Source organism: Sceloporus occidentalis, unplaced genomic scaffold (genome assembly GCF_023333645.1).
Source record: "Sceloporus occidentalis isolate IW3139 unplaced genomic scaffold, rSceOcc1.0.p SCAF_51, whole genome shotgun sequence".
Classification (NCBI taxonomy): domain Eukaryota; kingdom Metazoa; phylum Chordata; class Lepidosauria; order Squamata; family Phrynosomatidae; genus Sceloporus; species Sceloporus occidentalis.
In genome coordinates this window covers 6,013,504-6,028,322 of record NW_028317031.1, presented here as the reverse complement: position 1 = coordinate 6,028,322, position 14,819 = coordinate 6,013,504, and the positions used below count along the sequence as shown (strand labels likewise).

Genomic DNA, 14,819 nt, shown 5'->3' with positions numbered 1-14,819 from the left:
TGGTGAACTTGGTAACTTCTTTTTTTGTATCAATGTCTGACTTGGGTGCTTATGGAAAAATTACATAGTGAATGGAAGAAAAATATGGATGTGTCCCTGACTCCCAACAAATGTTTTTTTTATAAATCACACAAAGCCAAGTTTTTAAAATATTGTGTATTCTGTTTTTTAGTTCTAGTTTTTGCTTAATCTTATGTTGCAGACTGCTGCATAATAGCCATTTTTATGAATTCTAGCTCTGTTATATTAGCTCGATCTACTAGATGAACACCATGACTCCATTTTTTGCTGCATTGTGATAAACAATAAAGACCATCTGATGCATGAAGGTCAATGGAAGAAAGCACTTAGATAAAATATACCTGAGAATGTCCTTCCTTGCAGAACCATAACTAAGGCCTTTGCGCCTGGGGCAGGGTCAGAGGTTCCATCTCTCGCTTGGATCACATTGGCTTCTAAAAGAGGAAGGAAACAAAAGGTTGTAGAGGGACAATTGCCCCATCTGTGTACCACCCAGATACTGCCCCTATTACTGCCAGAATTCTGGAGAACTTGGACAACATCTGGAATAACCAACAGTTGGGAGGTAGGCTCATTGCCTGGGCTCTACACAATGTTGGCAGCTGTGCTATCTAGTACCTATCTTTTACAAAGAAGTTTTCAGGACTGCGTATTAATTACACAAAATCAGAGGCTCTCCTAGTGAATGCTGCGGATAGTTTTAAAGGGATAGTTTTAAAGGGATTGGCTTGCCCGTTCAAACGGTCATCACAGTCACTCGCTTATCTTGGTATAGTGTTGCCTTGTGATCTTGCTCCAGTCATACAGAAAATCCAACATAATTTACTAAATATGGAAAATTGGAATATTTGATACAAATGATCACATTCCCTCAGTTATTATGTAACTTGTAAATGCTCCCTTTGATCATACCAAATCACAAAAAACAGTTGTTTTACATAGAAATGATGAGTTTTATTTCGAGAGTGGGCAGGGTGAAAATAAACTTTAAAACTCTGATGCTGCCCAAGCATAAAGAAGGTTTTAACTTTCCCAACATAAAGTGGTGACATTGTAAGTTTATTACTTATAGCAGCCGCCTGGATTTCTCAACAATCGCTGTGTTTGTCACATATTACAGCTTAGCTGTTCTTGTACATGGCAAGCCGTCGCAGATCCTGGAACACTGTGCACTAAAACCCTTTGCTCCATAGTCCCATAAAAGCCTGGCAAGTGATGAAATCATGTCACACGCATAATGAACACAAACATCTTTGTTTTCAGCAAGCTAAAGGCATCTGTATGGTGGAACATATGACCAATCCTTTAAAATGCACTAATATGCAATTTCTGACTCTTCAGGACTTTTTTCGGCTCCCAATCAGCCATATCTGGTTTTATGTCTAAGGTTACGAAGAGTTAGGACGAAGAGTTATGTGAGTCAAATTTTACAAGCTATAAAAACCCACCTTACCGATGACCAGATTGACCTGCTTTTTAGTCTGTCTGCTTGATCCGTACCTCTAGAAATATATATAGTAAAAACACTCTTTCTTGCTCCCAAAGTACAAGAATAAGAATAAATAAGGTAGAATGTAACGGGGCAATTTACACATAATACACTGAACATGTCTTGAGAAGACACATGTGTGGGTCCAGATGAGGTGCATCTAAAGCGATTAAAATATCTTAGCTTTGTGCTTGCAGGGGTATTTCTTTAAAGCAGTCATTACCTTCAGAAGAAATTCTAATGGACTGGAAAATTGCTCATATGTTCGCATTGGGTAACATTGAAGCCTGCTGTGTACTATCTGCATATAAGTCTTACTTGAGTACCGAGGGTATTGATGAAATCTTATTTGAAAGAAAAAAGAATTGCTTATCTGAAGTTGACTGACTTACATGATCCAAGTGGACTTACTGTAGGGAGATGTTGTCAGACCAATCTTACTGAGTTTTTCAATAGGTAAGTAAAATATATGATTTGGCGTTACTAGGGGTCTGCAAAGGAAGGGATTGCTGCTTGCAGGTGACACAAGATTTGTAACATTGTTGGCACTCAAGGAGGGGGTAAGTCAAATTACCAATTATTTAAAGAAACAACAGGAGCATATTAGGTTTTGGAAAGTCTAAAATGGATAAATGAAAAATAAAGCATTTAGGACATAACCATTCAAAGACAGAATTCTAGATTACATCATGAGAAATGTTTTTCAGAAATATTATTTGCAGTGCTTTTAAAGGGCACCTCAGCCTTATTGCACCTTAATGCATATGATAGGTTCCTTTCCCTGCCTTCCATCACAGAGGCTGATGTTACTACCTCCATCAGCACCCTTATATTCACGTTAGAAAAGTGGTTTTACCCTGCAAAGGCTCCATACTCCTTCAGTCTTCCTCTGTGTATTCCATTCTAAAATTATATGATGTGGCATCATATTAAAGCAGGCCTGCTGTATGCACGTGTATATGATTGTGTGTATGAGTGTTGACATGCATGTGTGTCCAGGAGCCCTTGAGCGTATTGATCCTGAACTGCGATGTCCACGTCTGGAGACCATGGTTTCAAAAATACAAAAAAGTGGTCAACTAAAATGGTACATTGTCCTACTTGGAAAAAAACCAAAAACTTTAGTATGTATACTCTAGAAGAAAGGGAGAACATTCTAATATGGTAAAATATGTGAACGCCAAGTTTATATGGACCAACCCCTAAGTTTGGCACATTTTTTTGCTCTAGTACCAAAGAAGCACCTAAATGTTTTTCTTACTCTAGAAATGAAATGGTTAACTAAGCACACACATATGATATGATACACATATGCTTGTTTGGCACTCTAGCATTGAAGAGGTCAACTACTGGGAGTATATGCTCAAGAGCATCAAAAAGATGAAATAGATGTACATGTACATACTCAATTCTTACAATGTAAGCCAAAACATCTGGGTTTATCTGGGGTTAATGGTTGTCTTTTTAAATCTCTTATGGGTGGGACTGATTTTATCTCTCTGTAATTGTACAATGCTTAAGACGAGTGTCTATCGTCAATAAGGACATTCTCCGCCTTCTCCAACCTCTTCAAATTCCAAATACTAGTTCTGTAAGCTGAACAGACCTTTACAATTAATCATAGTAGTAAGTTAGTTACTAAGTAGCTGCTCAGAAGAAGATTCTAATATGTTTGGTGAGAAAATGCACCAGATCCTGTCGGACTATCAGTGTGAACGGAAGATCGTTGCTATCTCAGCATGCCTTTTGGCTGCATCGGTTTATGGACTTGATTGGAAAAAGAAGAGACATTTGCTCAGCAAGGTACAACAGGAGAGAAAGAGAAGGAATCAGAGTGTGAGGATAATGAGAGAAGCAGTTGAGAAATTCATCAAACAGGTACAGCGTAAGCAACTGAGTATTAAAATGATTTGTGCTTGAAGATTGCTTAATTAAAAGCAGCTTTATGGCGGCTCCTTGGACAAACCTATTTTATACAGTCAGTAGTAACGGTTTATGTTCCAGAATTTTGAATACCCTTTATCTATTTTTTGGACTTGTCTATCTGGACATTCAACCACAATTGGTGATGCCTTGCCACATAACACATACTGTTCAATCTCTGTTGAACACATTGGACACAACCTGGCTATACATTGTTTAAATCAATCCCCCATAGAACACCAACAATTTATTAATAATGTTTTCATCCTGTTTCATGAAGTTTGACCTTATTTCTGGGTTATCGCCTCCATCCTACCACAGATTATACATTTCAGGAGAATCTCTGTTGAAACGATAGTAGTGCCAATTGCACGCTGGGGGGCCTATTTGGCCCCGCTGGAAATCTTGCATGAGCCAGCATTGGAGCTGGTTGGAGGTAAGTGTGTATCCTGCTCACAATGCTGAGCAGATGTGTTTAAAGGAACAACTTGATAGAAAGTCTCTCTATGCATTTGGATGAAAAATATTCAAAAATAAGTAAACTCTCACACATCATTTGTATTAAACAAGTGCTGAAGTGTACAGTTAACGAAGAGTTGATTCAGCTCCACGGCAGGCAGTACAGCTAAACAGTATATGGTCTTCTAATTTGGCCAAGTCATCAATATTTTAAGGTGTTCAAAATAGGTATTTATTCAGTTTCATTGTGAACAACGGTGTGTTCCATCTGTCTTTCTATTCCATTCAAATTGTTTCAGAGCAAAACTAGCAAGCAACACATCTTAATTAAGAAATAGACACTTTATTTACATAATTTCCCCGCTTCTTAAAAATATCAGGTCTTGTTTGCCTGTTTAAACCTTTTATGCCAAATAAGGAGCAACCATACATTTGGACCTTTCATTAAGACTGATATTAACCATAGCTCAAATTCAATTCTAGTATGACCGATGAATGTTTCCACATGACTTGGAGATGTGGCATTAATGACCGCTACTGCTGTTCCACGATAGTTTTCTGAAATGCTGTTTGGACGCTGAAACAAATTCTGTGATTTAAAAAATAATCCAAACGGAAACATCTTAGTGTTGAAAATAGAAATGAAGGTGCTACTGTTTGAGTTTAGGTATCTGGTAACCTACATTCCTGCCAGGGGCATGCTAAGGTGGGTGCGTTGGGTACACTCAGGCACACATGTAATGAAGGAGCTCAGTGGGGACAACTCGCACAGAGAGTGTGAGCTGGTCTGAAGTTAGGCTCAGTACAAGGTAGAGTTGTGTGTGTTGGCATATGGCGTTATAGTTTTTGGTGTTTAGTGTATGGTGCTAGTGTATGGTGTAAGAGAGAGTGTGTGCATGTTAGTAGTTTGTGTGATAGTATGTCTGTGTGTGTTAGTTACAAGGGGGTGCTGATGAAAACCTGCACCCCAGTGCCTTGTAACACTGAAACTTTAGACTCACCCCTCAGCTTCCGAATGGATGAGACGTTAGTACATAGATTGTTAGCATAAGAATCAAAACTAGCTCTACCTGCTTAACCACCAAAAACAAACAAAACAATGTAATATATTCCCTACAGCAAGTATATCAGCAGTATATCTACAGCAAGTGGTCTGTTTGCGGTGCAAATCTGTAAATCCTCCCGATCATCAGGTCCTGGTTTGTTGCCTGCTGGAAAGTGGTGTTGTGGCAGTTATGTACACAATAACCTCTAACTATGTCTAATCTCTAGAATGTATATGTTTTATATTTCAGAATCCAGAAGTAGATCGCAGACAGATCCTAAGTTTATCATTGCCAGAACTTTGTGAAAAAATCAAAGATGGATCCATTTCTCCAGAAGGCGCCCTGTACTCCTATGCTGAAAAGGTGCAGCAAACACATAACTTATCTGTTCTGTATAATTTTTTGTTCCTGTTTCAATCATTTTAATATATTTCAGTTAAGATTTTCGGTTGTAGGCATTTTCAATGAGGTAAATTACAACAGAATATAGGGAAATTACATGCTTTCTTTCTTAGCAAACTTTAATGTACAGTTTTTTTGTGGCTGGTCCAGGGGAGGACTTGCAAGCCCAACAACATGGCCATGTAATATAGTGGCTGAAAAACAGACTACCTGCTATATACACAATAACTAGTTATTCTAATACATACCTGCAAAATTAACACAGGAAGGACCTGATCAAGATGGAAATGTAGACGTTCGTTCTAGATATCCAAATGTCCAAGCTTGTGACAGTGGCCCAAAAACTTTAGCATACGTTATTGTGGGTAAAGGTGATGGAAAACCCTTCCACTTAAAATGAAGGGGGTAATATAAGCATTATTAAACACTCATCTACAGACAAGCCAGAATGCTTGTTTTTCCCTCAGAAATCTCATGGCGCTGCCATCTTGGTACATGAAGCATGGCCGTGTGATGCCACAATGATGCCACATCTGCTACTGGAAGAAGGACACAGGGATGCTGGATTAATGATTATGTTGTTAAATTTGTCAGTGCTACGGAGAAATACTGTTAAATTTTGCCCTTAAACACATCCAGTTTAACACTAATTGGGATTATTTGTTATTCAGAGATTCTCTCTTGGGTTGCATTTAAATTCTTACTAAACTCATGAGAATTATCGAATATTTCACATACCAAACAACTATGTTTATGTTACGGTACATAACTGTTAAGGACAGCAAACACATATTTTAAAAGCACAAAGAGGTGCTTTGTCTAGACATGTATTCAAAATACCATTTGAATTAACTACTTCACCCTTCACAGGCTCTAGAAGTGAACGAGGAGCTAAATTGTGTGACGGTCTTTATATCTGATTGTGAAGCTCAGCTCCGGGAACATACAAAGCAAGAAAATAAAGGTGTTTTGTACGGTATCCCGGTTTCCATAAAGGAGCACATTGGTTACAAGGTATGATTGAGAATAACAAGATTAAATATTTTGCTTAACATTTCTGAATTTCAGGAAAGACACGAGAGTCTGAAATAAACAGAATTTTCCATATAATTCCTTTAAAACATAGAATTTGACAGCAGATAAGAACCATCTGCCTATCTAGGGTGCCTGTTTTCTTTCGATGTAATAAATTCTTGGTCTCATCTTCAAATTTAGGAGCCATATGGCTATCCCATGCATGTTTAAATTCCCTTATGATAATCCATAATTTGTTTGGTGGTCGGCAAGGCCAAGGTTTGAGAGGAAAGTTTGTTATATTACATAATTAGTCCATCAAGTTCAACCATGACTGAATTACCCTCGATCTTCAGGCGAGGACCCCCACCCAAGTTACCTTAACCCAATAACGACAGACACAAGAAACTTGGGTTGAAAAGGCCACAGCCAATTTTATTTATTAACTGAGTCATTGCCATGCAACTTTATGCCCGACACATTGATTCCTTCTTCACTTCAAAGGGAATGTTGATCCAGGGTGAGTCTGACTTACTCACCCTGGATCAACATTCCCTTTTCTACATTTACTGGTGATAACCCTGTATGCATTTCATATCTAGAAAAACATCCAAACATGTTTTGATTATTTTGAATAATCCACAATTTAACCGCACTAACAGTAAATAAACCTTGTCTGTGTTTCAGACAAAAGCTCCTTTCTTCAAATACCCACGTGTTGTCTGGAAAGAATGATTTAAAAAGAGATCTCCAAAGAGATAACGGTATTGACCTTGAATATACCCCCACACACAGATCTTTTCTTCAGAAAAAACAATCCCAATTTGACAACCTTTATTCATAGCTGAAATATCCCATTCCTTTAATCATCCTGTAGCCCTTCTTTGAACCCATTCTATTTCCAGTATGTCGTGCTTTTTGTACTGGTGCACAAAACGGCACAACATGTTCTAGATGCAGACCTACTAATGGCTTCTATAGAGGGAAAATTATGTTTTGCTCTCTTAAACCTATCCCCCTATTAATACATACCAACATCTTGCTTGCCTTAGTAACAGCTGCTTGAGGTTGTGCACAGCTGCAGTCTATTGCCAATAAGAACATTTAAATGTGTAGACATTATCACAGGGTCTATCCAATAATTCATTTATTACACAGGGAATTCACAGTTCAGTGTTATTTAATTCTGATCTTTGCACAGGGCTTATTATGTTTTAGTTACAGGATCAGTAACGTAATGCAAAGCTGGTGCTTCCCCAAAAGAGTTTGTTGAAAGTAATTTACCCTTTTGTGGCTCCACATATTATTATTATTATAATATTATTATTATTATTATTTTAAGGTCAATGCTGGTCATCTGCTTCCACATGTGTTACGAAATTGGAAGCACAAGTTCACTAGTTGCAAATTTAATTTCCCGGTGTGACTGTTTGGGATTGTACCATGGGACAAAATGTTTCTTTTCCCACTAACAGACTTAATGTGCAGCATTTGTAATTAGGAAAGGGGGTGTTTTTTGGGACAGATATGTTAAAATCGGAAACAATTTATTTCTTTATGGATGTCTTCATCCCCATTATTCAACAGCTAATAAAGAAAATTATTTTGTTTATGCAGATTGTGTATATTTTTGGCTTAAATATATATATATATATATATATATATATATATATATATATATATATATATATATATATATATACCACCTTTATATCATCAAGGGGTTATTTTTCATTCAAAATAGAATAATTGGAATTATGACAAATGATATTGCAACATCCAACTAGCAACTGGTTCTTCAACGTTAAAAAAAGTTTTATAATGGGAAGAATCGTTTTTTTTTTTTACTGAAACATGAAAGAAACGACGTACTAACAGCCTGCTTTGTTTTGGGGACTTTAGGGACATCCTTCCACGTGTGGCCTCGTTCAGTATCTTGATGAGTTTGAGACCGAGGACAGCGTCATTGTTAAAGTCCTGAAGAAGCAAGGAGCTGTTGTGTTTGCAAAAACTAATGTCCCACAGTCTTTGATATGGTGAATATTATCCTATATAGGGATTGCAAACCGGGAGACTGTGCTTATATATTAAATCAACATCTTCTTCCACAGCTGTGAGACCAGCAACCCAATATATGGGTTAACTCGTAATCCACACAATCAATCCAAAGGAGCATCTGGCTCTTCTGGTGGAGAGGGAGCACTTATTGGTGGAGGAGGCTCAGTTTTAGGTTTTGGAACAGACATTGGAGGAAGTATTCGTCTTCCTGCCAGCTTCTGTGGAATATCAGGATTCAAACCTACTCCAAACAGACTGAGGTAAACAAAGGTTTATGTGATTATATTTAAAGGGACCGTCTCTGTATATTCCTCATGCACTCTAGCCTCTCTCGCTTTTTGATGTATGCATGTTTTAGATACTATTTTATATTATATTTATTCTAGTTGTCATAAAACATTCCAAGATGGACTCCAACATGTATTAAACTATTCAACTACAAACTACATAGCAGCTTTAAATATTTTATTTGGGTCTAGTGGAGTGGTGAGTTTGTGAACTTGCATATCCTCACCTGAAACTCACAAATGTTATACTCCCAAATATGTCTGTAATAGTTATATACATAAGCGCTCATAGGGATTTCTCCAAATAATGTTTCAGTCTCAACAGAGACATTTATCAACATGTTCTTGATAAATGTCTCTGTTGAGACTGAAGTGTTGATATGTAATAAACCACTTCTTTGATTATCTGTTGTTGGCACTTTTTTTTAAAAATAAAGCAGCTGTTTTCATTTTTGTTATAGCATTCATGGAGTGCGTCCCTGCATTGATGGACTACTATCAGGTGAATTTAAGTAACTTGTGGTTAATGAGATAAATGCCAGTTGTGACATTTTTACAACACTAAACACTGGTAATACAATTTTAAGATGGTGACTTCATGCGATGAATACAGTCATTTTAGTACCCTCATTGTAGGTCTTTGTGATTTCCTGGACCTATTTTGTCTCCTGTGATGCCACCGCCTGCCTTCATCCAACCCTTTCTCAATGGACTTTCAAAAGTCAGGAGCCACTCCGAGTGATAAAAACAGAGCTCATCTATTGCTTACCACAAGGCAGTATGATAAGAACTCAACATGTTTGTAGTATTGGCCAAGATAGTAGACCTAAAAAAATGCAATGTCCACAATGCATATACCACGAACATTGAATTTGTGGAAACTGGTTGTTGACACATAAAACAACTCTATTTTTAAAATTGTTTAAGTAATGCTTATACTATGGCAGAAGTTCCCCTTTATGCCAAATTTTCTCATAAATGGTCGTGTGAAGCATCAAACATTAAAGTGTAATCCCAAGAGCTGGTGTCTAGTTAAGGGCATCATTTAAAAAGGAACACACTTTGTTTGCTGCTCACAATACCAAGCCTTCCCACTAGACAGCCTAGGAGTGTACCTAAGGGTTGCTCCTCTATGGGAACTGTCTAAGAGTCCATGGATATGCATATTGGTGTTTATTCTCTTTTTTCAGTGCAACTATGCGTTGGACCAATGGCAAGAGACGTGGATAGCCTGGTCCTCTGTATGAAGGCCCTGCTGTGTGATGAGATGTTCAAGCTTGACCCAAATGTGCCACCTATTCCTTTCAATGATGAGGTAATGAGATACTTGGTCCCATGCTGCATTAAGACCCTATCAGCAGCCTTTAAACATGTTGTTCATACTTCTTCCTACATTTGGAATCATATTGCCTCTCTTATTATAGTATTATAGTATTTGCATTAGCGTCGACTAATCTCTATAAACCTCATTTGCAGGTATATTCAACTTCCAAACCTCTTCGTGTGGGATATTATGAAAGTGATGGTTTTACAATGCCAAACCCTGGAATGAGAAAGGCGTTGCTGGAGACCAAAAAACTCCTTGAGAAAGCAGGTCACACGGTAAGAATACCAAAAGGAAATAATACTGGCCAAAATACATCTGTACCAAAAAATAAAATTTTTGTAGTAGGTGCTAAGTGCTGGGACCCAGTGATATTCCGGGGTCCACTACAAAATCACAAAAGAAAAATCATGATATACATTCAATACACTATTTAAATTTTTTTTTTTACATGGGGTTAAAATGGCAGAAAATTCTATTTTTATCAGTGTGTCTGTTTTATACATATATACATATCTTCAATTTAAGGGTCTTGTTTAAGCCTTCCAAACCAGATTTATTTGATTATTCCATTACTTTTCAGCTGGTTCCGTTCACTCCTCCCCGGATAGAGTATGCAAAACTTGAACTCTATTGCAACGCCGTGTTAGGTGATGGGGGAAAAACATTACAAGAGAAATTGTAAGTAGAACAATCTATCTGTAAATCACACTCATATATATTATTATAAATATGCATTAATAGAAACGTACAACTTATTGTCAATGTCTGGTATTTAATGGGCCAGTTTACTGCCCTAGACAGCCCAACTGTTGAGAAAAGCATCTAGAAGTACTATGAGAAAATGTAAAGGGACCCCTTAACTAGAATTTGCATTAAACCGCATGTGACGGGCAAAGTGTCTCGCGGCTCTCCAACCATCCCCACCCTGTGTGATAAAGAGGGTAGTGATTTTTTTAATCAACTCTATGACTGTTTCTAGTTTGTTTTTCCCCTATACAGCAAAAATAACATCGGTGACCCAAACCTTAAAGACTTAAAGATGAATGTCAACACTTCTTCAGTCTGGAAGAAGATTCTCTCCTTTGTTCTGAGGCCTCTGGTAAACATTATTTAGTCTGGCACCATGTAAAAAAGAACACTTTAATGGAAAAAGAAAAAGTAACTCTTGCATACCGATTTAACGGCAAAGAAGCACACACAAATTAATCACCGATTGCTCAGAGGTGACGTCTCGATATTTGTTATAGAAAGAGTTTGCCTTATTTTCAGCTGTCTCAAAAAATCTGCTCTGATTGCCATCCAATTTTAAGATGTTGAATTAGGTCTTCCTAATGAAGACTCTTTGTTACTCTAATAGTCAGGACTTTACCAACTATTAACCCTGTAGGCATTGTTTGGATTGAGCATAAACTCTAACCCCTAATGATCATGGAGTAAAAAGGTTCAACAATCTACTAAAACATTTCAAGATGTTAAGAATATAGAAATGTTTCCCGTTCCGGACCCTGGATACATACTTGTACTTGGGAGTCCAGAATATGAGCAGTTACTGAATGTGCGTCCTTTCAAGACAGAAAAAGTATACTAAAATTATTACTATTATTATTGTTATTATTATTTTATTATTAATATATGATACTAATATTATATCGCTATATCAGATCTCGGTTTATTTCTGTATTTTCTTTCATTGTTGTTACCGTCCCACTAACTTCTTCTCTTTAATTGTTCAGCTCGGTGAAGGAGCACTGGAAACATCACACAGCAATGCAGGTGCAATGCTCTCAAATATTGCTACATTCACAGAAATTTTACTACAAAAAGAGACTGCCATTTATTATAGATTTACATCGGAGAGACACAATATATACATTCTTCACATTATACAATATTCTGTAAAAAAAATTGAATGATCAAGTACTTCCCACCCAGCACTAGAACCTGTAAGAAAACATTGCCCGATGTTACGCTTGACGCCAACAGCACTTTTTCTCCAGAACAGTCTATTTCATGTCATTGTGTTGGTATACTTATTATATTTGGTTCTATAGTCCGGCATCATCCATGACATTGTATAAATAAACGCGATTCTATAGTGATTTATATCTTTTGTTGATTAGATATACAGCACAAAGGTGTCTTTGAAGGGGTTACACCTGGGAATAATATACCTGGTCATAGGACGTATGAAAATTTTTTTACATGTCCCAATTGAATATCTCCTGATTTGTTTTTAAGAGGCTTTTAAATCATTGTGAGACTAACATGTCTATAATTTCAGGAATACCAGAGAGAATTCATTGCGGAGTGGAGAAAGATGAATTTTGATGTGTTACTGTGTCCAATGTTGGGGCCGGCTTATAACATAGGCTATGCTGGAAAACTCTTAGGTATTTATTCTTTAATAACAAAGAATCATGGACAGTTGATGAGAACCATTCGGCCCGTCTAGTCTGCCTATTTTTCCCCAGATATTAAAAACTCAAACCTTAATCAGTCTTTGGCCATGTCTTAGATTCTGTATGGTTTTATGTCTATCCCATGCATGTTTAAGTTCCCTCGCTGTATTAGCCTTTACCACTTCTAATGGGAAGCTGTTCCATTTATCTACCACCCTCTCAGCAAAGTAAAACTTCCTTATGCTACATAGATTTATGATATATCCAGTCCACTAAGTTAGCTAACCTGCTTTCTTAATGATATTCAGTATATGGCATGTCTGAATACAGTGACAGTAGAGGCTAATCAAAAAACAATCATGTGTATATGTGGGGCTACGGCAACGTAAAAAGTGGTGATTTATAATGCGTCGTGAGCCAAAGTCCCATGAAAGCAACAGGAATTTACTCTTATGACACGTTCTAACCCTAAAAATCGTGATAAACCAGAGGTTTGGAGCAGAAATTCCGGTGCAGCCCACCTATAAAAAGAATTTAGGCAAGAACACCGCTGAGACTTGTCAGCATCGCAACTTAGACCCAAACGTATATTAATGAATGAAAACCTGCGCCTTCCATGATGGGTAGGGGATTAAACTGGGGTTTTTAAAATGATATATATCTATATTAAATGTGTAAGTGTGCGTGGAAGTTCACGATTCATCTTGCATCCCCTTGAATATACTGTAAATATGGTTACATTTGGCAGCTGAACAAAAAATGCAAGCAAGATGTCAATGCCAATAAGGTTTGTTCCAACATGTGTCTTCACTCCCACGCGTGTTGGTAAGAGAACATATTTTTATTACTAAAAATCCACATCTGCTAGGATGCCCTGAGGACTGGAATAAACAAATTCAACCATCACTTTGGATTATCAATCATTGTACAGCGCTACGGAATTGGATGGCGCTACATAAAACAATAAATAATAACAATAATAATAATAATCAATCAGGGTAAAAACTAAACAACCTTTTTTTTGTCTACTTTAGTCACTATTTCCTACACAATGCTGTTCAACGTCTTACAGTTCCCAGCTGGCGCTGTAACCGTGTCTTCTGTCTCCGAGAAAGATGAAGAGGAACTGAAGGGTTACGAAGGATACTATAATGATCCTTGGGACAAACTCTTTAAGAAGGTATGTTTCGCACGGAGACACATTAGAAGATCCTTACTAATTTCTGTGATCGTGTATGCGTCAGATTCCTTTTCGGGTAATATTTGCTTTACATGAAAGATCAGTTTTGATCATAGTTATAATTTTTGTATTGATTTACATAATTCCATCATATGCTACAACCCTTATGGCTTTACAAGCTGGACACTTCTGATGGTAAAGCTGTGATTTGAGGTAGAAGAGCAGACCAACACTGAAAAAGGGGGATAGTTCCTTTTAAAACAGGACAGTTGGGAGTTATGAATGTGCCCGGTGTGATTCCATATCAACATGGCGGTTACATCTCCGTTCTGTATCCCCGCAGGCTGTAGAAGATGCTGTGGGACTCCCTCTGTCTGTTCAGTGTGTGGCTTTACCCCATCAGGATGAACTCTGCCTGCGCTTCATGAAGGAGGTAGAGACTGTCCACAGACAGAACAAGAAAAAGTAGTGAAGCCATTTATACTTTTACTTCTTCATCTAAAGACGGCTCTGGAGAGACCACCAAAAAGTCCTTCTGGATTTTCCACTTCAGTGCTCGCTTCCGAACACAGCTAAGACTACATTTCCTATCTATATCTGCTCTGGGAAATGATGAAATGTGCTAAAAGATGTATTAAATATATCTGTGTCCATGTGCTTTGTTTTCTACCCAAATTCCATGTTGGGTAAGCTGATTTATTTGGGCAAATGAAACATCACTTTTTAGTTTTTCAGCCAAATCTAAATTTTGTCTCAGAGTATCTGCATTCTTAAATTGATAGAGATTTTCGAGTTATTACAATGTGGCTAAAAAGTAACAGTTTCATTTAATGTATATACTATTTTACGTACATTGGGATTTTATGGCTCTAGAACACTAAAGAATTTAATGTATATACTCCGATTTTACATTCATTGTGATTTTATGGCTCTAGAACACTAAAGCATTTAATGTATATACTTCGATTTTACATTCATTGTGATTTTATGGCTCTAGAACGCTAAAGCACTCATACACAGAAAACATTTTGAGTTCCTAGAACAAAATCGGCATCTGAGAAGGAAATAGAGACGGGGATTTTGGATCATGGGAGGTATACTATTGCAGGAATCAGAATCCCATCTGTAAAAGCTGGTCATCTCCAAACAAGTTAACCTTATATTTTTTTATTATAAAAACATTACATTAACATAAGTAATTTTGAATGTCTTTC

The 14,819-nt window shown here is 37.2% G+C and overlaps 1 protein-coding gene across 1 annotated transcript; it reads left to right on the top strand.

Annotated features, from left to right (window-relative positions):
- The first annotated feature begins 3,193 nt into the window (after positions 1–3,193).
- Positions 3,194–14,074, top strand: LOC149288529 (fatty-acid amide hydrolase 1-like). The gene is made up of 13 exons (XM_089491686.1): positions 3,194–3,388; positions 5,188–5,301; positions 6,211–6,354; positions 8,257–8,390; positions 8,466–8,672; positions 9,161–9,201; positions 9,890–10,014; positions 10,176–10,301; positions 10,607–10,704; positions 11,760–11,799; positions 12,308–12,416; positions 13,460–13,605; positions 13,949–14,074. The coding sequence occupies exons 1-13, from the start codon at positions 3,194–3,196 to the stop codon at positions 14,072–14,074; spliced, it is 1,605 nt and encodes a 534-aa protein (XP_089347812.1).
- Positions 14,075–14,819: the final 745 nt, after the last annotated feature.

What these genes read in the sequence shown, in the direction of transcription:
- LOC149288529 (XM_089491686.1), top strand. Translation starts at nt 3,194, where the DNA reads ATGCACCAGATCCTGTCGGACTATCAGTGTGAACGGAAGATCGTTGCT. An exon ending in AGGAGCACATTGGTTACAAG is followed by an intron (nt 6,355 to 8,256) that starts GTATGATTGAGA and finishes TGGGGACTTTAG; the next exon opens with GGACATCCTTCCACGTGTGG. An exon ending in GTCCCACAGTCTTTGATATG is followed by an intron (nt 8,391 to 8,465) that starts GTGAATATTATC and finishes CTTCTTCCACAG; the next exon opens with CTGTGAGACCAGCAACCCAA.